The 27,734-nt window shown below is 47.1% G+C and overlaps 1 protein-coding gene across 2 annotated transcripts in view; it reads left to right on the top strand.

Annotated features, from left to right (window-relative positions):
• TACR1 (tachykinin receptor 1) overlaps nucleotides 1-27,734 on the top strand; it is a 170,802-nt gene that overhangs the window by 136,219 nt on the left and 6,849 nt on the right. For both annotated transcript variants that reach the window (XM_084765377.1, XM_084765376.1), the window contains one exon: nucleotides 27,282-27,432. In XM_084765377.1, coding sequence (XP_084621503.1) covers nucleotides 27,282-27,432 — 151 coding nt within the window. The remainder of the gene's footprint in view (nucleotides 1-27,281; nucleotides 27,433-27,734) is intronic.

The following is a 27,734-nucleotide window of genomic DNA, read 5'->3' as shown; positions in this document are numbered from 1 at the left end:
CTAAAATCAAACTGCACCTGAAAAACAAAACCCAAGAAAAACTTCTGGACCCCACACATGTGCACGCAGACACACAGACATACACACACACACACACACACACACACACACACACACACACACACACCCCTCAGATCCCGTGGAGCTGACCCTACAGGCTGTTGTGAGCTACCCAACATGAGTGTTGTGAACCGAACTCATGTCCACTGAAGGCAATAGTCCTGCCTGCTGGACCATCACACTTGTCTACAGCCATCCACGCTGACTGTGTCTAATCTCATCAGAATCATCACACTCTTACAAGAGCTTCGGGTAGTTTGTAAGGATCTTAGCCAAGTGGGCAATGCTTTCAAACTTAAAAAAAAAAAAAAGAGTGGCAGTCTTGAACAGAGGGAAACCATATGCCTGAGATTCCACTTTCACAACTCACTCCCTTTTTCTCTCTCTGTCTCTGTCTCTGTCTCTGTCTCTGTCTCTCTCCCTCCCTCCCTCTCCCTCCCCCCCCCCTCTCTCTCTCCATTGTAAAGTTTGATACTCTCATGGGCAGTGACCAGACCAGCAGAGGTGAAGGGACAGTATGTAAGAAGAAGAGGGGGAGCCACAAGCAGCTCAAGAGATGAGCCATGAAAGAACAGAGAATGAGATCCAAGGAAAAGGAAGGATTGGGGGATGAGGGGAAAAACAGCTCAAGCCAAATGATGAGGAAGAGAGAAATGAGAGAAATGAATAGAGGTCCACGTCTAAGGGGAGGCTAGAGATCACATCATGTATGCAGGCCAGAGCTGGCTTGACTTACAACTGACACACTTAACTCATCATCATTCAGAGAGAGAGAGAGAGAGAGAGAGAGAATGTTGTGATCTAAAGCACTAGGGTCTTCTCTACGGATGGGAGGAGGAATGGACACAAATGTCCCCTTTTCCATGAGAGTATTTCCACCTCAGTGACAGTGTGCAGAAGGACCAGACCAAACGCATGCATTCTATCATACCACAAATATTTATTTAGTCTCTGGTCCTGGGAAAAAGCAAAAGTGAACAAACCAAGCATTTTCCCTCAGCCTCCTGCTACTTAAGATGAAATGTCAGCGGAGCTGGAGAGATGACCTAGGGGTTAAAATTCCCAGTACCCATATGGTGACTCACAATCACCTCTGGTTCCAGTTCCCAGGCCATCCAGTGCCCTCTTCTGGCCTCTACTGGTACTACATGCACATGGTACACAGCCGACATGCATGCAGGCAAAACACCCAACCATACACATACCAAATAAGAGTTACATCATCAGCTAGGATGAACGTTTTGAAATAAATCACTGATATCGGTGAGACCACATACTTATTGGAAGGTCAGGGAAGGTTCCCTAAGGGGGAAAACTGTGAGCAGGAGTTACCTGCTGAGACACAGTCGAGGCAGAAGCCTCTCTATAAGTATACACAACCATTTCCTCTAAATTGAAACAATCTCTCCTGAAGGAAGAGGCTAAGGTTAGGGAGCCAAGAAAGTTTGCAAAGTTTGAGGAGCTCATGAAACTCAGCAGGGTGTTGGGAGGGGTGGCTCTGCCAGCAAGCAGTGTAGGGGACTCCGGGCAGCTCTTGGGAGCCTGTCACGCATGCTGTGGTAGGCTACTCAGTGTTACAGATGCCTGAATCACTCAGGCCATAAGAAAACCCGGTGGACTCATTGGCTCACCACGATAGACTCGGGTGGAATGCTTCCTTCAGTCTGTTGTCAGTGTTGCATCGAGATGGGGGTGGGGGTGGGGAATCACACAATAGCAAGGAAAGATCAGAAGGCTGAAAGCAGCCTGGCCAGTTTCAGAGACCAGAGCAAGGCTAGAGAGGGCAGCTGGAGCAGGTGCTGGGTGCAGGAAACAGGGTTGGAGGTGTGGCTGCAGAATGGGGCTGGGACAAGGAGCTTCTGGCAGCCACAGGACCAAACTGGAAGGCGGAGGCAAAGAATGACCTGAGTACAGACAGACTACACATGAAGGAAGTTCATTCCCCCACTTTCCTGAGGGGGATGCGGAAATGACCCCATGTGCCACTGATGCCCACCAAGATCCTCTTTGTTGCTAAGTTCTCTATGAAACTTCATGCAAAGCTTTGCCAGCTGGCACAAGTAGTAGCTGGGTAGCCAGAACCCCAAACCACTCAGTGCCAAAACAATTGTGTCAAAAAATGGCACTCAGAGGAAGGATAGCAGGTTACCAAGAAGAGACTCGATACCCTATGAGCATATACAGGGGGAGGTGGTCCCCTTCAGTCAGAGTCATAGGGGAGGGGAGTAAGGGGAAAATGAGAGGGAGGGAGCAATGGGAGGATACAAGGGATGGGATAACCATTGAGATGTAATATGAGTAAATTAATAAAATACATTTAAAAAATAAAATAAAATATTGATGTGAAAAAAATGTTTTAGTTCCTAGAAGTGTGTCGGCTGCTTATGTTTATAAGATCTGGCCTCTGATGGAGAGACGTGATTAGGAAGGGCAAGGAAGTGAGCGGAAAATGCAATTATTTACTGTTTAAAAGGAAAGTGTGGGAGTGTGGATCAGTGACAACCTGGGGACACAGCTGCAGAAGTGTTGACTAGCACAAAGGGGAAACATAATCACAGATCCCTCTTCGAAGCTGTTTAGGGCTGATGAGGCTTCTGTGGGCAAGGATTTTAATTAGTTTCTATTTGGATTTACACTTCCATGGCTTCCTCTCAACACTGAGACCTGTCAGACGTGTTTGGGGAGCCATAATGGCTCTTACAACCATCCGTTAATGGCGTCTTCCAAGTACCCCGGATGAATAAGCACCGTTTTCCTGGGGGAGGCTGGCAAAGCCTTCTCCTGAGAGAGGAGCTACCTGTAGCCGAGGCATCTTGCAACCGCGATTCCAGATCAGTGTAAACATAACACAAAACGGAATGCAAGTTGAATATGGGATTTTAAATTTTCTGGCAAAGCAAGGGGAAAAATAAACGTAAATCTCACTAGATTCACTATTGACCCTAAGGCATCCATAGTGTTATCATACAACCAATGTGTCCTGGCTTCATTTCTGTTGCTCTGATAAAAGACCCTGACAAAAAGCATCTGAGGGGATAAGATGTTGGTTTTAGCTCACCATTTCAGGCTTCGGGCCTAGGAAGGCAGGGCTCCAGGAACTCAAATAGCTAGTCACATCACATCCACAGTCAAGGGCAGAGAGAAATGGATGCATGTGACAACTCGCTTGCTTGCTTGTGCTCTCTATTCTTCCACAGTTCAGAATCCCCCCTCCCCCCCCTCAGCCACCACGCACACACACCCACCTAGGGAATAGTGCTGCCCATAGTAGGCTGGGTCTTCTCACATGAATTAACTTAGTTAAGGCAATCACAAGCATTCACCTCATGTTTCCTTCTACATACCTGCCCAAAACACATACACACACACACACACACGCACGCACACACGCACGCACGCACACACACTAAATAGACAATCTCTCATTAAGATACTCACAGTGTAAGTGAAATGCTTTTATACACTTTGGATGTAGGTGTGAAGTATCTTCAAAAATTGAGCCTATGTTTTAGACAGCTTAATTTGAACTTGCCATATTGGTAGGTTCATCAGCCACCTGTGGCCTGTGACTTCCGGACTGGACAGGACGAATACAAAGTGATGGAGCTTCGACCAGAAGTCTTTCACTCATTGCCAGTGACTTTCAGTGGTCTCTCTGCCCAATAAAAGTCATGCCTGAGCATCTGAAACTGTCAAATCGGAATGAAGCTCTCCCCTTCAAACATCACTTTATCTTTTTGTTTGCAAACAGAATAAGAAATTGTGTGTTCTGGATCCAAGTATGAGTAACTATGGCTGGAGAACACAGACCCAGGCTACTGTAAATGCCATGTTCCCACGTGACAAGTTCTTTGAAGGTTTTACGGTATCTCTGCTGGCTAGTTTTTGTGAATTTGACACAGGTGGTCATCTGGGAAGAGGGAACCCCCAGGAGAGAAAAATGTCACCCTCAGACTGGACTGTGAGCGAGTCTGTATGGCATTTTCTTGGTTAGTAATTGATGGGAGGGGACCCGTCCACTGTGGACAGTGTCACCCACAGGCAGGTGGTCTTGACTTGGATCAGTAACTGAGGAGGCTGTGACAGCAAGCCACTGTTCCCCCATTGCTTCTATTCTAGTTCCTGCCTCAACTTCCTCCCCCGACTTCCCTTCACAATAAACCATAAACTGTAAACTGAAATAAACCCTTTCCTCCCCAAGTTGCTATTGGTCAGTAGTAAAATAAAAACAAAAACAGTAACAAAAAAAACCAAGGTCATAAATCGAGAAATTTTTTAAATATATATGGGAGCATCCTGTAAAAGGGGTATAGCGAGGTGGTGGGTTCTCTGCTGGTCCTTGATGCTATCTGATGGCGTCCTTTGGACTGGTGGACCCCTAGCTAGAGGTCAAAGGATTTTACCTGGTAGGAGCAAAGATAAGTCCCACACAGAAGCGGGCAGCCAATGCCTGTCAAACAGCTAAAGATATTGGCCAAGATGGCTTGGCTCCAGGCCTGCAGCACTCCAGCTCTGCACAGTCATAAGCATCAGGCATGCCTGCTCCGGGTCGTCCCTGTGGGCCCCCAACCTGCAGTCAGTACTCTGATCCCATTTATTCCTCCTTTGAAGTTGTGGGACTCTATCTAGAACTTTCTCCCAGAAATCAGGCCATGACCTCTACATACAGACGCACGTATACACCACACACACCACAAAGACACAAAGACACCACACACACAAACACACATACACACACACACACACACACACACACACACACACACACACACACACCAGGTGATAAGAAAACATGTTATAACCTTGCAGGTCCCCAGGGGCTGAGCTCTTTCCCTCTTTCAACTATAAGCTAGGCCTGCCCCACTCCCCGTTCCCTACCATCCAGACCCCAAATGGCTTTGAATTCTAGCACGATGTGGTCAATGCCTTCCTGCCTTCCTGACTTCTTGACTTCAGGCATGAACCTCCTCTTCTCACCCCCTAAGCCTATAAGAACAAGAAGGTCCCTTGTGCCCTTTGGAACAGAAACTGTCTCTCACTTCAGGGCTTCCTAATGACTGCCCAGAGCTATGACGCTACAAGTCTCCCAGTACAGTTTCTAGGAGGGATTCACATCAGCCTCCCTTCTACACACCTGCTTTCTTTGAGTTGTAACCCAAGGCTCCCCGGGATGCATCCTCTCCCTCTCATGCTGGCTTCCTCAGCAGCCCTTCCCGGCAAAGGCAGGCCGTTCGCATTCACTGCTCAAACTACCCAGGCATGAAACTCTTGGGAACATAGTACAATGAAGTGAGTGTGTGAAATTGCCCAGTGAAGTTCATCCATCCATCCATCCATCCATCCATCCATCCATCATCCATCCATCCATCCATCGTTAGCAAGTATGCATCCAGCATCCTCTGTGTGCTGCGTGCTGTGCTTGCCCCTGAGAATAATCCACACTTTATAAAACAGGCATGATTAGACCTTTTAAGAGAATCAACTTCACTAAGTGATAAATACTTTTTTCTGTTTCATTTTGGGGCCTGGGGTTTAGAGTAGTTTGTTTGTATACTGTCTCTATGTACCCCTGACTGTCCTGGAACTCACTATGTCGACCAGGATGTCCTCAAACTCACAGAGATCTGCCTGCTTCTGCCTCTTGAGTGCTGGGGTTAAAGGCATTTGACGCCATGCCCAACTAGTGAGAAATAATTTAGCATTTTGTTTTAACACACATGAAAAAGGATCATAGTGTAGACTATAAATCCACATGAGGGGCTGGAGAAGTGGCTTGCTCTTACAGAGGACCAGGGTTGAACTCCCAGAATGCTAATGATGGCTAACAACCATCTATAACTCTAGCTGCAGAGAACCCAACACCCTCTTCTGGCCTCTATGGCCACAGTACAATGTGGTGCATAGACACACATGCAGGCAAAACACTCATACGTATAAAAAAAACTAAAAAAAAATTAATCTACTTGAAGTTTTAAAAGATAAACCAAAAGACTGCATGCAAATATGTAGGCTCAACATGTACGGTGTGGGTTGTGCCCCCAGTGTTCTGCAGGACTGTTTCTTTGGTCTGCTCTGCTGTGGAAAACAGTTCTGACTGGAGAGTCAAGGAAGTCCAGCCGTTGCTTCCTGCATCATTGTCTTTCTCTTCCATCCAAACGGCACAGTGTTCGGCTGAGCTGTCAGAGCAGCTGCCTGGTTTCTCTGTGGGTGTCCACAAAAAGGCCAAAGCAACTCTACTAAAATTGCTGCTATAATGATTTAATTATAAACTGGCTAGCACTCATATCAATAGGCTCTGTTAGAATGCTTTGTGTGCTAACGGTGTAGAGAGTTTCAGGAAGTGATCAGAAAGAGAAGGAAATATACAGAGTGAAGAAATGTGAGAAAGCTCCTTAGAGGAAGTGTGCCTTCAGTAGTGTGCAAAGAGTGGGATTTAGCTATGGCAGCGAACTGAGAGAATGGTTGGAGACAGAAAGAGCCAGCAGAGACTGGTTCCAGCTAGGTCATCAGTGCTATCCTCACCTCAGGGACTTTTCTATGATTTGGGGAAGGGGGATTGTTTGCGTGGTTGGTTTTGGTTTGGTTTGGTCTGGTTTCTCAAGACAAGGTTTCTCTGTGTAGCCTTGGCTGTCCTGGACTTGCTTTGTAGACCAGGCTGGCCTCGAATTCACAGTGATCCACCTGCCTCTGCCTCCCAGGTGCCCAGCTCATTGGGAATTTTTTATCTTCATTTAATACTTAGTTGAAGGTGAAGTCCTCCCTATTCCCAATACTCACAGTTGATTTCATCAACATGAGCTTCTTGTTGTTCTTTTGTTGTTTTTTTTAAACTTTTCGAAGATATATTTATTTTTTATGTGTATGTATGTATGTGCATATATATGTGTGCACATATATATATACATACATACATACATGTGCATGTTCGGTGCCCAAGCATGCCAGAAAAGAGCATCAGATCCCCCAGGAACTGGAGACAAAGATGGTTATGAACCACCATATGAGAGCTAGAAATCATACTCATGTCCTTTGCAAAAACAGCAGGTGCTCTTAACCACTGAGTCCTCTCTCCAGCCTCCTCCCTCCCATCTGTAATATCCTAGAGGGCAAGTAATATTCATGAAACAACCTTTGCATAATTAGAGAATAACCCCTTCCTCCAGCATCATCATCTGAGCAGGTCAGCCTAATTACCCCAAAGCCAGCTTCCGACAGCCTTCCCGGATCCCTGTGATATTGTCAACCTGCCTCAGGAAATGCAGCTTCTTAGGAAATATTGGTCTCGTCTTTATCCAAATAACTGCAAAAACTCAGGCCTGCCACTAACATTGACAAGCCAGAAATGAGGGACAGCCTGCATATCATGTCTAAATATGGGAAAACTTACAAGCCAAGCTGATACGCCATTCATCACAATCTCTTCCTGCTGCCTTAAGAATCCACAACTTAACAGTGCCCTGAAAACAAACTGTGAACACATGAGCTTCTTTTGGGAGCCTGATCTTAAAGGACAGTGCAAAAACCTGGCTGTTGGCTTGTTCGGGAGAGGGTTCACACACATGCTACCCTAGTGACTGGACCCAAGCTTTTCCTACATCAAGTCCCCAGAAGCAGGTGGACCTTGACCGCCTATCAGGCACCATGAGTGGCACTGTCCACCCTTTGGAAGGCTCAGTCAATGCAGGAAGCTTACACAGGCCCGAGAAGTCACCCCAGGGGATTCCAAGGTCCCTCCAAGTGAGAGGAGCTAACACCTGTGGTCCTGTGACACTTGGCTTCTCGGTGACTTCTCAGCCTGTGTCTGTCTGAGGAACAGAAGCATTGGGTGGGTATGTTTTTATTACATCAGCCTACTTCGGCAGTAACCACAGTTGTCTCACACCTGAGACGCTGAGAAGGCAGCAGTTCTTCAAACTTTTAGCCTGGGTGCCTCAGCGGGTGGAGTCATCCCGCAGTGGCTGCCTCACACTGTAAGGGCTGACAATCCAGTATTTGCTCAGTCCAGAGGTCTGAGTGCCTCAGGAGTCACAACCTGTCACCAACAACCAGGAGGATTCCTGGGGAACCTTGATCCCCAGTCAGTGATGGAATCCTGGAAATGCTGGTTCTGATGTCATCAAAGAAATCAGCAGCAGGGTAAATTAACTCAGTGGTGCCAAGTGAGCAGCAGGCACACACCTGTCCTTCCTCCACACCATGTTTTATCTAGGATGCTAACAGAAGGTGCTTGCCGTTCATATTTCAGGTGGCTTTTCCTCCAGTGAGGCTCCCTACACAGGTGATTCTGTGGCAAGTTGACCTTAAGTCTAACCGTCACCTATACTATATGAAGGTGGAGCTGATTCTGGAAGGACCCAGTGTGTCTCCCAGGACAGGGATCCTATTTACCTGAACAATGCAGCTGAGGTTTAGTACTGCTGGTGTAGTAACTATAGGGAAGGCCTCGCTAAGCTCTGACTTCATACAGTGTGCTAGTGACTGTGCCTCTAATTCTGTTACCTAGCTTATAGCATGTTTCTCACTCAATTGTAGTTTCCCCCCATGGAGGCCGCCCGGCTCTTCTTCTGTCTTTCTCCTGGCATCTGTGATGTGATGGATTGCGAGATCGATGCATTGACTGACAAGCCTATTAGTCTCTCAAGCAGTCTGTCATATGGCCTGGAAGCGTTGCCGTTTCCCAGTTGGGTTTGTGAGGATGCTTCTTCCCTGACTCCTCCCGACTAATTTCGTCCATTCTAACACCATCTCTCCTATTTCTTGGCCTGGCCCCAGTCAGTGGTTTCCTTGCTCCCAGATTTCCCCATCCCAGGCTGTGTGGTTTAAGACGTTTTCATTACATGCATGCCAGTCTATCTGCAATAGGGAACTCTAAGTAACGACTACACTGTAAATTACTCACTCTGTATAAAAAAACTCATTGTCCTGGGTACCGTGGTGGTTAACTTTCCCGTTGACAACTAGACTGGATTTATAATCTTACTGAAGAGGCACATGTCTGGGAGTTTCCTTGACAATGTTTCTGGAAGACTCATTGGAAAGGGAAGACCCACGGTGACTGGGAGCGACACCAGTCTCATGGGCCCGGGGCCTGGACTGAACAAAAAGGAAAACAGGAACTGAGCACCAGGATCTGTATCCCTCTGGCTCCTGACTGTGAGGACGATGTGGACAGCCACCTCTCTCTCTACTGCCATGCCTCCCGCGCTGTACACCTCTCTCTCTCTGCTGCCACGCCTCCCACGCTGTACACCTCTCTCTCTGCTGCCACGCCTCCCGCGCTGTACACTTCTCTCTCTACTGCCACGCCTCCCGCGCTGTACACTTAACCTGTGAGCTGAAACCTCCCCCTGTCTAAGTTGATCTCACCATGCAGTGAGAAAAGGTAACTGATACAAGAACATTGTTTGGTTTGGTTTTTAACTTTCCTAAGCGCATTTCTATTCGTTCCTTTTAACTGCCCTAGGAAGCAGGGAGGGCACTGTTTTCACTGCCTGAAACACACATGCAAATGTGGAGAAGTGCTCAAGGGGTGATGTGAGATGGGGTGTGTGTCTGTGTGTGTGTTCGCTCACATCCTTTTGTGTGACGGTCTTTGGGGACGTCTTTTACAGGATGGAATGAATGAGTGGTCGTACGTAATTTTTCAAATTTCAAAGACACATTCACTGCTCCAGCCATTGGAAATTGAATCGTGTTCTTATAAATATTTATGTGAGCTTAATTAGAAAGTTCTAATTGCATTTTGATTTCTAATTTCTGTAAGAATTTACTTCATCCCGATCTTAATATCCTGCAGTATAATAGGCAGGTATCAACCTTTTGCCGGATTGGAGAGTAGCTGCTTCCTCTAGTGCTGGGATGTGCAGATGGGGAGCTTAATTACTTCAAATCAGCTTCCAACTACCTTCCCCGTTCTCAGGGGCGACCCATCCCCCAGGCGGCATGCTGCTCGGTAAATGCCACTTTTATGTCAGGAGTGTTTCTTCCCTACCGATCCTAGCAAAGAGCATGATGGACTCGGCCTCCCAGAATGCTGCTAACATTGAGCAGTGCCCCCTGGAGACCAGTCTCAGGGGACAGTTGAAATGACTCACTCCAGAGGAAGCCTAGAAGACCTTAGGTCTCGATGCATGTTTTGGACTTGTCCTGAGAAACAGCTACATCATATTTGAACAAGGATGGGTGGATGTGGGCACCTCCCAGAGAAAGACTAAATGTCGAACAATGGAATCAAGAAAGCAGAGATCACAAGCTACTCTGGGCAGCAGTTGCCCCATGTGATTGAAGCCAGTCTTGGGAACCACTTGCTGGTTTAGGGGTATGTTTAGAAAGGCCAGGCCCAGCAGTGGGGAGCAGGAAGGGTATTATGAGTGATGCCACCGACTTGACTGCCACATTTAACACTTGAACTTTAACCATCATCAGATGGTAACCTGCTATAGAGGAGAGAGGGGTTTGCTGCAGGAAACATAGTATAGTAGCCTACTGTCAGCTATAGCCATGTGCATGTGCCCAATTGGAAGGAATATATGTGAAAGGAAAGTACGTCACAGAAAAGATATATAGGATTGTCACTGAGATGCCATAAAAATTTTCAAACAAATGAAAAAAAAATGGAACGAAGGTATGCTGGGTGACTTCTGTCTAAAGATACTGAGATTTTCAGCTTTGGTTGTCAGCTTGATGCAGCCTGTCATCCTTTGGGGAGAGAGGCTCAGTGGGGCATTGTCTACATTTGTTTGGCAGGTGAGCATGTCTGTGGGGAATTGTCTTAATTAAGTTAACTGATGTGAAGAGACCCAATCCACTTCGGGCAGCACTATTCCCTAGGCTGAGGGGGGTGTGGTGGGGGGGGTTGAGGAGGGGGTAAGAGGTGGGGGGCTGGGGGGAGCAGGGGCAGGGACTGTGTAACAGTGGAGAAATTGAGCAGAGCACAAAGCGAGTGAGCATGCATGCGTTCATTCCTTGCTGCTCCTGACCTCAGATGTGATGTGACTAGATGTTTGTAGTTCGGGCCTTTATTATCAGCATTACATGTAGGCCCAGCCAGCAATCAATTAAGGCACAGACACTTGTTATATTTTAAAATAGTTTTAGTTAACCTGGGGCAGAGCAGACATCAATCCTCTAAACTACTCTCTATAGTGGGGCAGGCATGGGATCTTTGTCTTAATCTTATGTTGTTTGTTTTTAATACCTTTTATTAAGTTACCTTTTATTTATAATTTTAAATATGTGTTAATGTTTTTTATCTGGGTTGGATTTTTTTATCTACATGGGCCATGTGTTTGTTTTTTAACTTATGGTGGTCTTTTATTTGTGTGTGTGTGTGTGTGTGTGTGTGTGTGTGTGTGTGTGTGGTGGTTTTCGTTTTTGTTTTCGTTTTTGTTTTTGTTTTTGTTAGTTTGTTTTTTGTTTTTTGCTTTAGAATTCCTTTCTCTCCTAGCCCCACCCTCTTCTGCCCTGCCCAGGTGGGATGACTTTTTATTAAGCAAAAGGTGGGTCACAGAGACAGAAAGTAATTAGTATCAAAATACATCAGACTGTCCCCCCAACACTTCCATGCAAGTATGGACTATAGAACTGTAAACTTATACAAACCTTTTCTATCCTAAGTTGCTTTTTATCAGGGCACGTTATCACAGCGACAGAAATGAAACCAAAGCAGACCCCTTTAGGATAAGTTCCCCCGGATGGGATGGGCCCCCTCAGATTGAGAGAGCATCAACCACAGGTAGGATTTGCATATTCTGATGTGACCTCTGCAGAGCTGGTAGGCACGTAATTCAAGCGCAATGTTCACTTCAGATGGGCTTCGAAATTACCTTGTCACACCTTCCCTTCCACTTCTGATTTGTGACTGAGTAAATGACAGGCAGAAGAAGGGGAACTGAAAGGGACAGAGAGATCTCTTCACCCAAGACAGAGAGAGACAAGTCGTGGTACCCAGCATTTTCCACACAGTACAATTATCAGAAGAGGAACAAATGAAACGAGGAACACTTATGGCCTCGAAGCCACTTTAAATGTTATTCCTCTTCTAATGCACAGGGGGAGATGCTTTATTCCTACACATATCCCCCTGCCAGGGCCGTGGGCTCAGCTCCGTGCTGCAATTATAGTGGCGGAAATGGCATGATTCATGTGATTCTAACAAATCAAGATGGAGCACGGAAAAAAAAAAAAAAACCAAACCAAAGTTGCCTGGAAGAAAGATTCCTTCCCAGAAAGAGGAAATAACAAAACAGAAATGTGAGGGAAATAACAAAAATTAATTTTTTACAAATAACTGTCAGTTCTTATCAAGCTTTTACTATAAAATGGGTACTGTGATAGGCACTGTACAAGAAGAATCCCATCTTTTAAAAGACTTTATTTTCATTTTTAATCATTTTGTCATTTAATCATTTAATCAATATGTATGTGGGTTTGTGCACTTGAAGGCAGTGTCTGTGAAAATCAGAAGAAGATGTCAGCTCCCCTCGACCTGGAGTTACAGACAATCGTGAGCTTCAGTGTGAGTGCTGAGAACTGAACTCCTGTCCTTTGCAAGAGCAATTCATCCTCTTAACCACTGAGCCCTTTCTTCGGTCCTTGGATAATCCTATTCGGTTCCCACAAGCTCCCATTCGGAGACTTGTAACATCACCTCTACTTGGCGTGTTCAGAAATTTACCCAGGCCACACAACTTGAAAAGCCATGCAAAAATCCAGTACTCTAAGCCCAAGAACCCTAAACAGAGTCAGCACCGAGCCACTGGTGCTTGCATTAGGTCCAGAGTTACTGGATACCCCAGATACCGCACTCAAGCTTTGCGGGCCAGCTCTGCCTGACTCGTCCAGCCATAATGGGTCAGAGAGCTTACTCTTCCTCAAGATCACTCTGAGCGGGGAAGCACTTATTCTGGGAAAGCATGACAAAGAAGGGTGGCTAGTCACACTGCATCCTGTTGCAGAGTCCCTCACAGAGCTGAGACTGAATAAAGGGGCAACTTGAAGGAGAAATTCAAGACAGGCGTGGTGCTCATTGGCATGGTAATTCTCCTCCAGAGCGTAGACCAGCCTCCCGCTTCAAAGGACTCCTCTGAATTCTCAGTAGACCTGAGACCTGAGATGCATAAGCTGGCCTCTAGTTTTTCAGTCACTAACACAGCAGCATCTCAGGCTGGAGTCTCAGAAGAGCCTCGGAGAACGTTTGACGCATGGATACAGAAATGGAACACGTACCGTGACCGTTGGCTGCAAGGCTGTACCCCAGAATAGTATGCTAAGCATCCTTGACAAGCTGTTTGTGTTTGTTCTCTCTCTCTCTCTCTCTCTCTCTCTCTCTCTCTCTCTCTCTCTCTCTCTCTCTCTCTCTCTCTCTCTGTGTGTGTGTGTGTGTGTGTGTGTGTGTGTGTGTTGTTTCTGTGTAAGTCGTTAAATATTTGAGGGTTGTGCAGTTTCCGTTTCAACCATTTAGCTCTCTGACAGGTATATATAAGCATCTGCAAGTGTAGAGTTGCCTGTGGGAAGGAAGGATTGGTGAAGTGAGTATGTGAGGCAAACCAGCAGGTGATGGAGCCTCCAGAGACGCGCGGGAGAAGAATGCCAGCTGTCCTTGGGTGCAGACGCATCCACCGTGTAGGACTCTATTTGGGACTCTGCTGGGCATGGGAGCGTGGGTGTCGTGTGGATTCATCACCCACCTGATCTGGGCACAATCGCCTTTTTTAATTATGAGAAACCAAGCTCTAAATAAAAAGAGTTCTCTCCAGGTCACATAATTGGGAGAACAGAACCCCAAAGGTGTGTCCAAGTACACATCTATGCATGGAGGGAAAACATAGCTGTTTACAGTGCTGCTTCTTGACTGTCATGCTTCCATGTGTCACTCCTCTCAGGGGGAATTCTTCATCTTTTTGACAGCCCTGTGGCTTGAACCCACCTTTCTTTTACAATGTTAAATTGAGACGGGGTCTCACAAAGCAGCCCAGAATGGCCTTGAGTGCACGGCTCCATGTGGCCCAAGCAGGCTTTGAACTTGTGAACCGTTTGGCCTGACCTATGGGAATCTGGAGTTACAGGGCTACACTGATGTAAGCGGCAGGCGTTACTCCTTAACTCAAAGGACTGTCTCTTAAGTAATAGATGAGTAACCCTACAGCTAGCCAGCATGAAGGAAGGTTGGCTAGAAGAGCAAGAGGTGGTGAGGCCACCCCAAGGTCCACCATCTGTCCTAGTTTGCCTTGAACTAAGGGTTCTCCTAATGGGAGGATAAAAGCTTTGAAACCAGGGAAACCCACAGGCAAACCAAGACTAACCAGCCTGTATCTATACTACACACCTAGACGCCCTTTGACTCTGCCGTACCTAAATGCCCTCTTCCATGCAGAAGATGAAACCTTCCTGCATACGTAACGCTCCAAACTGGCCTGTGTGTGACAGAGGAAAGCCACAGTCGTCAGTTTCCTTATTGGCTCACAGTCTGAGGGTGCAGCCCCCCGTGGTGGGGGAAGACAAGGCAGCAGGGGTTTGAAGCACCTGTCAGGAAGCAGAGAGAGACGAAGCGGCCACTCTGCTCATCTTCTGCTGTCTGTTAAGTCTGGGGATGGGACTGGAGAAATGGCTCAGTGGTTAAGAGCCCTTCCTGCTCTTGTAGAGGACCTGAGTTCAGTTCTCAGCACCCACATTAAATGGCTCACAACGGCCGGACCTCCAGCTCCAGTGGCCATTTCTGGCCTCCACAGGCACCTCACTCATGTGCACATAGTCGCTCACAGATGCACAGAGACAAATAATAAAGAAAAAAGTAATCCTTTAAATAACTCAGCTTAAGGCTCATGGAATGACTATACCTATAGTTAGGTGGATTCTTTCCACCTCAATTACCCGTCTCTGGACATGGCCTTACAGAAATGGCCAGAGGCTTGTCAGAGAGGCGGGGGGGGGGGGGGGGAAGAGAGAGAGAGAGAGAGAGAGACTGACAGACAGACAGAGATCTCAAGGATCATCTCGTAGTGGTCAAAACGAATGAAAACATTATTCTTACTTCAAAAGACAATTCCACATCATATTGCTGTCTATGTTAGGCCATTCCTCAGTGACTGTTTTTCAAAACCTCCCTATCTCCCTAGGCTGGAGATGTGACCTCTCAACACAACGTCTCAGAAGTGCTATGGACTTGAGGTCCAGTGTGCCTGGAGAATCAGCCGCACGCTGCAGAGTCACGCTGCATGGACACGGAGTCGGAGCTCCGTCTCCCCCACAGGCTGGGACCCACCAGCCGCTCCAGCTGGATGCCTGTGTCTAAAAATCAGACTTAATAGGTTCTTGCTGAAGGCTGGAGTTTCAGGGGATGAAAATGACAGGAAAGCACAGCATCAATTTGTTCCTCTGCAACAAGTTAGGACAGCACCAGCCAACATTTGTGTGGGAGGCTTTTCATCCTGCAAAATAAGCCTGGTGTTCCTCCGGCACTCTGCAGGGACGCCCGGGTGCAGAAGCAACAGCCATGGGCATCGGTTAATACTGCCCCTTCGTGTGGTTATGTAATAACTTATAAAAAATAAAACAAAAGGTGACTTGTGTGGAGGTGCGCGCATGCGTGCATGTGCGTGCGTGCGTGCGTGCGTGCGTGTGTGTGTGTGTGTGTGTGTTTAGCATTTCTCAGGTACCACCCACCTGTGAGGCAGGGACTCTCATTGACCTGAAGCTCACCAGCAGGCTATGCTGGCTGGCTGGCCAGCAAATCACACAGTGTCCCGCCTGTATGTGTCCTCCCAGCACTGGGTTTACATGTGCTCACCACCATGTATGTATGTGTCTTTTACATAGGTTCTGGGGAAGACGTTCAGGTCCTCTTTGGAAACGGAGCCATCTCCCCGCCTCCCACCAAGTGATCATTAGTAAAAAATTAGGGTGTGTGTTTAGTCTCAGCCACTGTGCATGCGCTCTGACTCTAAGGCTTGTTTTCGGTTTACAGAGAGCATGGCAGATGTCTTAGCATTTATTTCGGGAGTTGAAATCACATGATAACTTCCAACAAACCCATTTTCTCCTTCCACTGTGGACTTCAGGAATGAAATAACAGATCATTAGCATTGTTCAGCAAGCAGTTTTACCCGCTAAGCCTCTCACTGGCCCCCAAATCATATCCTCGAAAACATGACTGAGGTGGCTGTGCCCCAGAGACTACGCACAATGACAAACAAGGCTTCAGGGATCAAACTCTGGAACCAGCCCCCCAGCTGGGGAGAACATCTCAGGGTAAATGCTTTTTGGGGAGAAGACCCAGCAGCCAGCCAGCCACATCCCCTGGGAGCACCTCTGTGTGCCACAGAGGCCTGTTCTCTTTTAAACAGCAATAGGGCTCACTGGTGAACTCATGTCAGGAAGAATTTGGATGTCTGCCTTAAGCCAGAAGCCTCCAGGAATTAAACTGTTCACCTCACGTGAACAAAGGCTACGCTCCCAGAGCCTTGTTCAGCGTGAGATGAGGAGGCTAAGATTTCAGCCTGGGCATTTAGGGGGACCTATAAACTCCATGCGCGGTGGGCGGGTCTTCTGTGGGGCCAATGAGGGTTGGAGTTTTATTTGTTTACTTCCCATTCATGATTTTCTGGGACAAATGACAAATGAAAGTTTAACTTCCGTACTTACCCACCCACTGCCACCCCGACCCGGAAGGAAATGAGGATCACTCCAGGTCTGCTTCACACAACCTATTCAGAAGACTGTGGGGGCCACCCACTCACCCGCGGGTGACTGAGCCATGAGGGGTTAAGGATGTGGAATTTGACACACTCAGGATACCAGGCCTGGGGAAAAGCTCAGTCGGTGTAGTGCTTGCCTCGCAAACACTGAGTTTGATACCACAGAACTCATGTTTAAAATATAAAAAAGATAGACACTGGGGTGAACCCATATGACCCCCACCCCCCCACCCCCGCTCTGTGAGATGGTTGGGTTTCAGATCCCTTGGACCTGGTGGTACACATGGTTGTGAACTGCCTGGTGTAGGTGCCGGGAACCAAACTTTATAGTCTTCTGAAAGAGCAGTACTTGCTCTCAACCACTGAGCCGTCTCCCCAGCCCCTTCCAGGAGGCATTCGGACCCATAGCTAGTCTCTTTGAACTCTCTATCCATCTGTGCAGTCCACGCGGACCTTCCATCTCTGCTGTGTTGCTCAACTGAGCTTTTCTTTTATCAGTCAAGTCTCCTCATTTTTTTGTAAAACAAGGAAGGGGTATCAAAAAAAAAAGTGGTCCAGAAAATGAATAGATTCTCTTTGGATAACTTGAAAAGGCAGGGGGGGCGGGCAGACTTCCAATTGATTGATGCAGTCCTCTGGGTTAATTCTGTGACAGGTATCAGCTGCGATGCTAAGTTCTTTCATGGGAACTATAGACCAGCAGCATATGTGGCTCATGCTATAAGGTTTATATATGCTAAGAAACTGTGGTTGAGACCTAGAAAGCAGGTGTTTATCTTTCCCACAGATTTCAGACAACCGACAGCCTTCCTAGGTTCAGGATTCAAGACAAGCCAGAGCTACAAAAGTACAGCACGGAACTCTCTGGAATCCATTTGGCCACTTTCCAAGTCACCCATCTTGGTGAAATTCTATTTAGAATCTTTTTTTTTTTAACTGTGCTATTTTTTTAAATTAATTATCTGTTGTTATTATTATTGAGTGTAGAGGACAATATTTGTGCTTGGCCCCTTCACTCGTTCTTGGGAAAGTGTGGTTTCTCTGGCCTGAACAGCAGGGTTCCTCTCCATGCGTCTGAGCAGAAAACAGGGTGTTCTCTGTTTCCATCCCAGTTCTGACCTTCCCTACCCCTTATTTTTTCATTATGAGCTGGTGAGCCGTAGCCGTCTCTCTCCTGCAGCCCAGGAGGATGAAGTTGAGTCCACTCCCGACACCTCTGTAATGAAACCACTGCACTGGGAGACTGTCGAATGTTTATTTGGGTTTGGTTTGATTTGAAGGAATTTTTTTTTTGGACACAGGGTCTTCCGTAGCCCAGGCTGGCCTTGAACTCACAATGTAGCAGAGGATGGCATTGAACCCTCATCCTCCTAACCCCATGGCTCAAGTGCTGGTGTGAAGATGCGCTTGCTCTCCCACATCTGGCATTGAGTGTGTAAGACGTCTGCATTGCTTACACCTCAGTGTTCGCTACCCTTATATCACAGCAAGCCAAAAGATCCCTGCCGTGTGTGGGCATTTGTTGTGCTGCAGTCTCTCCTGCAGAGAAAGAACTTTCCCCAGGCACAACAATAAGGCTGGGGACTTTGCATAAGAGCCAGGATTCCTGGCACTTGGTCTAGACCTGGGGACACAGACAGTCATTAGTCACAGGTTATTATGAGCAGGACTATTTCAACTGTTTTAAGTGTTTTTTCCTGCCCCTGGGAATACCAGCAGTGTTAAATAACGGCCAACACCCACATTTATGCCTAAACCCATTTGCATGAGGAAATATTAATAGTTATCCACCGGCACTGTTTGAAGCTGTTTCTAAGCAATGCCCTACTCCAAATAGCCATACGTTAGCAGGGAGGACAGTCCAGTCAGCATGTGGTGTCCACTGAGTGCAAGCACATAACATCTATTTATTTTACTGCTCTCAGCAGCATACAAGCAGAAGGAATGGAGCTTGATCCCCAGAATCAGCATATAAAAACAAACAAAGGCAAACAAACAAAAACCAAAGCCAGGTATGGTGAGGTCATCCCCACAGGGGAGGCAGAGACAGGCCCACTGGCCAGCTACTCTAGGCCAATCCACAAGTACTTGTTCCCTTGAGAGATCCTATGCCAAAAGAACAGGCTGCATCAGACTAGTGAGAAGGCTCAATAGCCAGAGGCGCTTGCCACCAAGCTTGACAACCTGGGTTTAGTCCCCGGGACCCACACAGTAGAGGGAGAGCGCCAACTCCAGCAGTGTCCTCTGAACTGCACACGTACCCAAAAACCAATAAATCAATGGAATTTCTAATTCAAAATAACGTGAGAGTAAGAGGTGGCTCAGCAGCTAAGGTCACTGGCTGTTCTTACAAAGGAATTGGGTTCCATTCCCAGCAGCCACGTGGTGGCTCACAATCACCTGGAATTCCAGTTCCAGTGGATGATGTGATGGCCTCTACAGGCAGCAGATACAGAGGTGCACATACAGGCATGCAGAGGGACATTCGTACACATAAGACAAAAATAAATCTTTAAAAATAGCATAACGAAGTAGAACATTCCAGAAGGATTCAAGGCTGACATCCAGCTTCTACCTGCACAATGCACTAGCTCACACATACACACACACACACACACACACACACACACACACACACACACACACCGAGAAAGGGGGGGGCGGGGGAGCTCATTTTTGGTGCCTGACAGTGCTGACACTGTGCAAAGCACAAGCTTTGTTTCTGCTGTGGTGAACCCAGGACTCTGCACTAAACACTCTGCACTCAGGTTAGGCTGTAGCCCCAGAGGCACAAGGTTGTGCCAGACGTGTCCCCTGGTTGTTCACGCAGCAAGAACGGCTGCAGTGACTCAGTCAGCGCAACCTTAGGCAGCTAGGTGAAGCCCAAAAGCAAGCACTGACGAGCCAGCCTCTGATAAGACAACAGCCTTGTCCTCTGCAGGGCTGCGGCATCCCAGGATCTGCAGCGTTCGTGGTGCACAAGGCCTAGGTTGGAAAGCTGCATTGTGCATGTGGGACTAGGGAGAGCGTGGGTGGGCTACATACGGTGCACTGGGGATCGAGCACATAAAATCTATGTTACCTTATTGCACCAGCAACCTAAAGGAACCGCTGACTGGTCCAGGTGCCAACTGCAGTGGGGCACCACCTAGTGGTAATTGTCTACCTCAGATTGCCAAGGCAACCTCCTCCAGCCTGGAAACCTGCTCCTTCATCTCCACACTATATGGAGCTTGTTGGGCGGTGCGTATTTTACTAGAGCTTTGGAGAGTAAAATCAGGGTATGACAGCATAACGCGGGTCAGATTTCCTCCAGACCCCACTGTTCCTTACAATGCACGGAGTCGGGCCCACAGGAAATTTCTCACCAGCCATGTTCTTACTCCAGCCTTCCTTCCAGCCACTGGGCTTGAGTGTTTCTCTCCCACCGTCACCATAACCCTTCCCACCATCACTCCCACTCCTAGTGGTCCTATTCCCCCACTAGACCCACTCCGCAGCCTTTTGGCCTCACACCAAATTAGACATCAGTCTTCTTTTACCGTATCCCAAATGGCAGCGAGCTCCTCACCCAACCCAAAAGCTTTCTCGCTCATCCTCTCAGAAATACGAAGCCGCCCCGTGGAAGCTTTTCCCGTGAGGCTTGTTTTACATACCCACACAGTCAAACCCGAGGCAGGGCTTTTAACCACCTACCTACACAGGAAGGAGTGCACATTGGCACAGCCACGCACCCGCAGCCTCCGCCCACCCCCCCCCCCCGCCCGCAGCCTCCCCGCCGTGCACCCCCACACCCACGCTGCCCCTAAGAGATCATGAGGAGGAGGTGTGTAGACGGAGGAAGCTGGTCTTCTCTCTGCCGGGCGCCTACGCTGTGATATTTCTCTTTACAGTACTTTCAACTCTGAAGGCCGGCCAGGAGGCATGGTAAGAGACAACGGTCTGTGTTTCTTCTGCCAAATCCAGGCTATCTTCTCTTGGCCTTGACTCCACTCAGCTACTGCCCTCTACCCTCCCGTTCATGGCTAAAACTATTAAGAAAAAAAAAAAAGCCTCCAGCCGCCATTTCTACTTCCTCGCTTTCCGTGACTCATCCCACCTGGTCCAATCACTGACCTAATTTAGTTTCCCAAAACCAGACGGGAGGTTCACAACCTCATCCTGCCTCTTCTCAAATGGACCCCCATCTTCCCTTGGAGCCTCTTACTCGCTCAAGGTCAATTCCCCCATGAGCCTGTCCCTCCTCCCAGAGTGCCAAGATAGGAGTCCGTGTTTACGGATGCATAGATTCGCTCCTGTGTAGGATGGACAGTTAAAAGTTCTGCCTAGGGCTTGATTGCGTGTATACGTAAAAGCCCACTCTCTGCTCCTCCAAGACAGAAATCCAGGGCAGTTACATGTTAGCAGCCAAGTCCCCAGACCTTCTTACCAGCCATGACGTGTACAAATCTCTCCCTCCTACCCATCCATCCCGTCCATCCACTCACTGCTGCCAGATCTTGGCACAGCATCCATCCAAACGACTGGTTCCTCTAGCCTTTCCTCTCCACCAAAGTGCCACCGTGTCCTGATTCAGGTAACGCCCTGTAAGAAGCAGTTTCATGGTTGCCGAGCAGCTTCACGATTAATTAGGAATTCTCTAACCTGTCACAGAATGTCCCTCCTGATCTGGCTCTGTCTTCCTTTGTACCTGAGGACACGCCCCGCCCAGTGGCACTGTATACACGTAGCATCACGTTTCATTCACTTTGGGGCCATTGGTGAAGCAGCCTCTTCATGCCTAGACCTTCCCTCAGTATGGAAAGCAGACACTCACTGTGTCCCATACCCATGGTCCCCTTGCTTTCCTGGGTCTACCTGCCTCTTACTTCTGTCACTTACCCAGAAGCTCCTCTTCCAGGAAGCTCCCCTGGCCAGAGCAATGTGGCTCACCCTCCACACTTAGTAACGAAACACTATATATCTAAGGTTGTTGCTAAATGTCTGTCTACCAATATATCTTACACTGCGTCTGGATCGACAAAGGACTCCTCGTAGCCTGCAGTGTTTGTACTGCAGCTAACTCCCAGCGTGCACCAAGAGAGCTGTGAGCTTCCAACTGGAACTGGCACGTGAATCCAGAGCGCACACTCCGGGAGGGGAGGCCTGCAAGGCTGTACCTCTCACAAGGTAGCTCAGCTTTGGAGGTGGGGAGAAGCATGTGACGGGGGTAAACAAGGGGCTGCTGGATGCTGCCGGCATGGGATGGATACTGAAGAGGCAGCTAACGGGCTGGATGAATTATGTGGCCAACAGTCCTTCTTTAGTAAAAATGTCTGCCTACTGCCTTCCAAGCACAGAAAGCCAACACGTCAGGCTAAAGCTATCTCGCCAGAGCGAAGGTGGGAAACACAGATCCACGCCCCCAGGACACCTAGAGTCCCATCACGCACATTTTGAAGACACCAAGATGCTATTTAATTAATGCATCAACATTTATTTCAAATGTTAAGGATTGTTCCGGAAACTGACGCTTTTGATGCTTTGAACAAGTGACTCGTGCTAGCAAGATATGAGGAACCCTGGCTTTGTGTGCACTAAGGTATTAAGGTACTGAGGGCGGGGAATCTATAGGACTTGGGGGGCTCTGTAGTCTACATTTGACAAACTCACTCTACATGGAGTGTGTCGAGCCTCCTCTGCTGCTTAAAATAAACTAGATGTAACGAAGCCAGGAGCATGTGCACACAGCCTTGTGAAGCTCCCACAGGCATGTCTGAATGACAATTTAAAATGAAGCACTGCCCTGGCTGCACAACCTGACACACACCTCCGCAGTCAGACAAGCAATTCTTCCTGTCGCTGCCTGTTCCCCCCCCCCCCACACACACACACACACACTGCTTCTTTCTCTGGCTTCACTCTTGGAGCATCGCTGGCCCCAGATCTCTTTTCCCAAGGCAGATATTACTTCTGAGAGCTCATAAAGCGTTGCCTGAGAGGAACTTAGGAAATAAAAAGCAGGTGTGAAACCGCACAAAATAAGATTACTTGGGTTTATTGACCAGTTTTCTAAAAGGATAATCTTGGAGCGCGCACACACACATGTGCGCGCATGCACACACACACACACACACACACACACACACACACACACTACACATAAATGCATTCAATCATGCATTGCCTAACTCCACTTAAATACAGAATATGATAAAATGTCTTCAAACACACTCCACAGTGAAATGTATTTATTTCTACAGTTTTCTAATGATGGGACTACATTTATTTTAATTTCAGTCTTTTAGACGTTTTGCAAACTGGAAACTCTTTGGACAGGTTTTTGTTGTTTGGTTTTTGGTTTTGTTTGTGTGTTTGTTGTTCGCAGTTTCTGTATAATAGGAGTCTATCTGAGCAAGATTCATGGATGCGTTTAAACTTTGACATCATCCAAGGATTAACTCAGCCTTTCAAGGAGGGCTCTGCTGAGGAGTGCACGGAGGAAACAAGCAGAAGGCTGGAGATTTGTAAATCTCCAGGCTAGAACACTGTATATAGTATTTTATGGCGAAATTTATATACTCTAAGACCTACCATTCTAGCCATCTTAAAGTGTACATTTCAGGGCTAGAGAGATGGCTAGCTGATTAACAGCACGTGCTGGCCTTGCAGGTCCCTGCACCCAAGGAATCCAATGCCCTCTTCTGGCCTCTGTGGGCACTGCACTTGTGTGTACAGAAGTGCACTCAGGCACATGATTTAAAATAAAATAAGCACCTTTCTAATTTTAAAGCATACAGTGCGGTGGCACTAGAACATTCTCAGCACTATAACATCCTCTTCAGTCCATTTCTAGAACATTTCCGTCATCTCAAAGAGAAACACTGTGGCCTCTGAAGATGAATCCCTACTCCATCTCCCAGGGACCTGAAAACATCTCGCCTGCATCCTGTGTTTATGGCGTGTGTCACATGAAATTCTTCAGAAGTTACCGTTTACGTTTATCTGCTCACCTAGTCACTTAGCAAAGGTTTGCATGGTTTTGCTCTTTCAGGCTCAATGAGACTTTATTATGCAAATACATCACTATTTGATTAGCCATTCATCTGTTGACTTATACTGTGCTGTTTCCATATTATGCACAAATATTTTTGCATAAGTACCTGTGTTCAGGCCTTCTGTTTCTTTAAGTGTGTGACTAGAAACGGAACTGTCAGTTGACAATTTTTATATTGTCTTTAAATATCCCTGTTGGGTAATAGAAAAAGCAATTCAGCCTGACTTAACACTGTGTTTGTGTGGTGTGTGTGTGTGTGTTTGTAAATGTTCATCTGTATATGTGCACACACATATTTGAACACTCATGTGGATGCCAGAGTCTGGCGTCTTCCTCAGTCATTCTTCACCTTGTTTTCTGAAGTAGGGTCTCTTTACTGAACCTGGAGCACACCAGTCCAGCTAGACTGTCTGCGTAGTGTGTGCCACACATCTGCCTGTCTCCAACTCCACAGTGTTTGGATTACAGATGGGCCCTGGCACAACTGAATTTTTCATGTGTTCTACAGATTTAAACCCATTCTTCGGAGGCAATCATCTTACTGAGTGAGCCATGTCTTTGGCCCCTTTAAGACCTTTTCACCAAAGTCAAGTCCATATTGTTTGTTATTTCCAAAAAAAATAAAATAGCAAAATTACTTTTTCCGTTCCTTGAAAATCTAAGGGTCAGCCTGGTGTGGTGGTGTACTGTTGTCTGCAACAAAATCTCAAATATTCTACTTTACCAATAAAGACTAGGAGCCAGATGCTGGGGTGGAAAAGCTGCTAGCTCAGAGAGACAGAGAAAGCACCCAGCTGGCCTTGTTCCTTGGCCCAAAACAAGAAAGAGAAGTTGTGTAAAAAACAAAAAAACAAAAAAACCGTCACACTGAATGTTCCTTCCTTCTACTTCCTGTCTCCTTATCTGTTCTCCTGACTTCCTGCTACTCTTTATAGTTTTTTTTCTATGTTCACTTCCTGTTAATTGGTTGCTTGACCTGCCTCTTGACCTAGGCAGGACCTAAAAATAAATTAATTTTATTTAATGGTGTTTTGGATTAAAGGTGTGTGCTAGATGTTTTGGATTAAAGGTGTGTGCTAGGGCTGAACCACACCACAATTAGAAACAGGTTTTTCCCAGTAGGTTCTTGGTGTGATCAAATACCCTGCAACAGGGCATTCATTTGAAGGAGGCCAGGGAGGGAAGACAGCCACAAGATCACAGACCAGGCTGAAGTACATAGTAAGACCCTGTATCAGAGGGGGACAAAAAGAGGGAAAGAAAGATCGAGAAAAAAAGCTGCTACATTATCCTCATTATTCATAGGAATTAGCTAGCCCTTTAAGGTCAGGCCCCTCTGACCAACAGGATCCCAGATACCAAACAATAATAGGAAAGAAATTAATTTAACACATACTCTTTTAATGAAGTCATTCAATTACAAACGCCCATGGGTTCCCAGCAGGGACTCATCAGTCTTGCAGATTCAAAGGCTAAAATAGAAGTCCTCATCCTCACTATCTATTAAGATAAATAGGAGAAATTTCTAGATTATATACTCTCCTGCTCCCACACCCAGGGTGACTGAATGAACACTTCAGCCTCTGGGCATTTAAAGGCCCTGTAGAGACTTTTGTGTGCATCTGAGGCTGAGAATCACTGGTCCAGAGCAATGTTTGCCAATTGCTGAACCAGGAACATAGGCAGCAACCTTGGGAAATTGCTATAAGTGCAGGGATTTGGCACAGGGGAGACAGTGGGTAAAGTTCTGTGCAACCATGGGACCCTAAATAGGTCCCCAGGACCCAAGCAAAAAGCCCAGAAGGGTAGTTCATGCTTGTAACCCCAGAATTGGGAGGCCGACACAGGATGGTCCCTGGAGCTTTCTGGCCACCCTGTATAGTTCCAAGTTGATTAAGGTAAAGAGCCATAGAATAAGATAATCAATGTCAACCCATGGCCCACACATGCAGGTGCCTGGGCCTGCACACACCCTTACACACATACATATATACATAAACACACATGTATTTGCCATAAATACAAATGTATAAAATAAATCAATGCTGATTTTTTTTAAATGCCCAGCTCTCTGCAATTGCTCAAGTCTTCTAGGGGATTCTAAGGCCCTCAGATCTGAAGAGAAGTACCCACTGGACAACAGTAGATCCAACAGTAGGGTCCCCCACATCCCTTGACAGACAATCCAAAGGAGGCCAAGCAGGTGGCCTGTCAAGTCATTGGGCAATTTCAATCAATTCACAGGAGACAGCTGTTCTTTCAAGAAGGGACTATGAGGCACTCTCGGAGTGTTCTCTGGTTCTGTACATCCCTGTCATCTCTAAAAGCTTTCTTGCAAGCATGATCAGCACAGAAACTTTAAGGAAGGACTGAAAACAAAATTGAGCACCCAGGACATAGTCACTGCTGTGGTAGCTACAGGAAGAGATGACTACTACTCAGGGGACCAGCACCAGCCCACCTACACATCATAGATGTGCTACCACTCTGCCTCACCAATTCTGCAGCGTATGGCTCAGGATTCCCCAAGCATTTTCAAATTGCCAATTTCTCATATTCATAGAAGACTGAAGATACGGCAGAGCTGTGGAGATTTACAAAGAAACTGAAAGCAAGTGGGACGTTGATGAAGGAGAGATGGAATGCCTACGTGGGTTCCTTATTGGAAAGTGAGCCTGGAAGAGAGCAGAGGAAGAGCCATGCGTGGTGGTGCACGCCTTTAATCCTAGCACTCAGGGAGGCAGTGGCAAGCAGATCTTTGTGAGTTGGAGGTTAGCCTGGTCTAGGACAGCCAAGGCTACACAGAGAAACCCTGTCTCAAAAAGTTGAAAAATAAAAAGAGATAGTAGGGGAAAAAACAATTCTGGGCAGCTTTTCCCCAGGGGTAAGAAGTTGGTTATGGGCCAGGAAGGTGTGGCACACACCTACAACCCCAATGCCAGAGCTCTGGAGGCAGAAGTGGGAAGATCAGGACCTCCAGGTCATCCTTCAACCTCTGTTACTGCTGTGGTTTGAATGTGAAATGTCCCCCACAGGCTCGTGTGTTTGTACCATTGGTCCCCAGCTGATGGCGCTGTCTTTGGAATGTTATGGAACCTTAAGAGATGGAGCCTTGCTGGAAAAAGCGGGAGCCTGGGAGCTAACCAGTTCTACAACCCAGACCCACTTCCTTTCTCTGCTTCCTGACTTCAGCAACAGTGTGGCCAGCGCCTTTCTCATTGCCATGCCCCCTGCCTTGATGGGCTGTAGCCTTTTAAACTGTAAGCTAAAGTAAACACTTCCTCCACTAAGTTGCTTCTTATCAGATATTTGCTCACAGAAACAAGGGAAGTTATACATATGGGGAAAGCCCACATGAAGAATTGTTGACTTGCTCTCTTCAGCTCATCACCCATTCATTCCTCCCAGCAGGATGGCCAAGACTGAGAACGGTATCCACAAATTGTAGCTGTCCGCTATTTCTAAGACTGACTCCTCTGTCGACCTCACAGGTACCACATCTGTGTGACTGTGCTGATCTACTTCCTGCCCCTGCTGGTCATCGGCTATGCGTACACTGTGGTAGGGATCACACTGTGGGCCAGCGAGATCCCTGGGGACTCCTCCGATCGTTACCACGAGCAAGTCTCTGCCAAGCGCAAGGTGAGCAAAGCTCAAGCAGGCATAGCCCACCCTAGCACTGACCGTTTTGGGAGGTCTGAGACCCAGAGGCAGAAGCCATAAAGCATCTCTAGAGGACAGGAGAGGGAAACAGGGTCTTTCTTCATACCCACATGTATACTCACATACTGTCACACATATGTGCAAACTCTCATATATACACACAGTTATAAGTACTCATACACACACATGATACATATACATTACATTATATTCATATACGTACACATGTCATATTCGTACATATACATACCAATACTCATATGCATGTATACATATAGACA

This window comes from Acomys minous, assembly GCF_964271855.1.
Source record: "Acomys minous genome assembly, chromosome: 17".
Taxonomy (NCBI): Eukaryota; Metazoa; Chordata; class Mammalia; order Rodentia; family Muridae; genus Acomys; species Acomys minous.
Note: the sequence above shows the minus strand (reverse complement) of the source record. Positions and strands in the feature narration are given on the sequence as shown.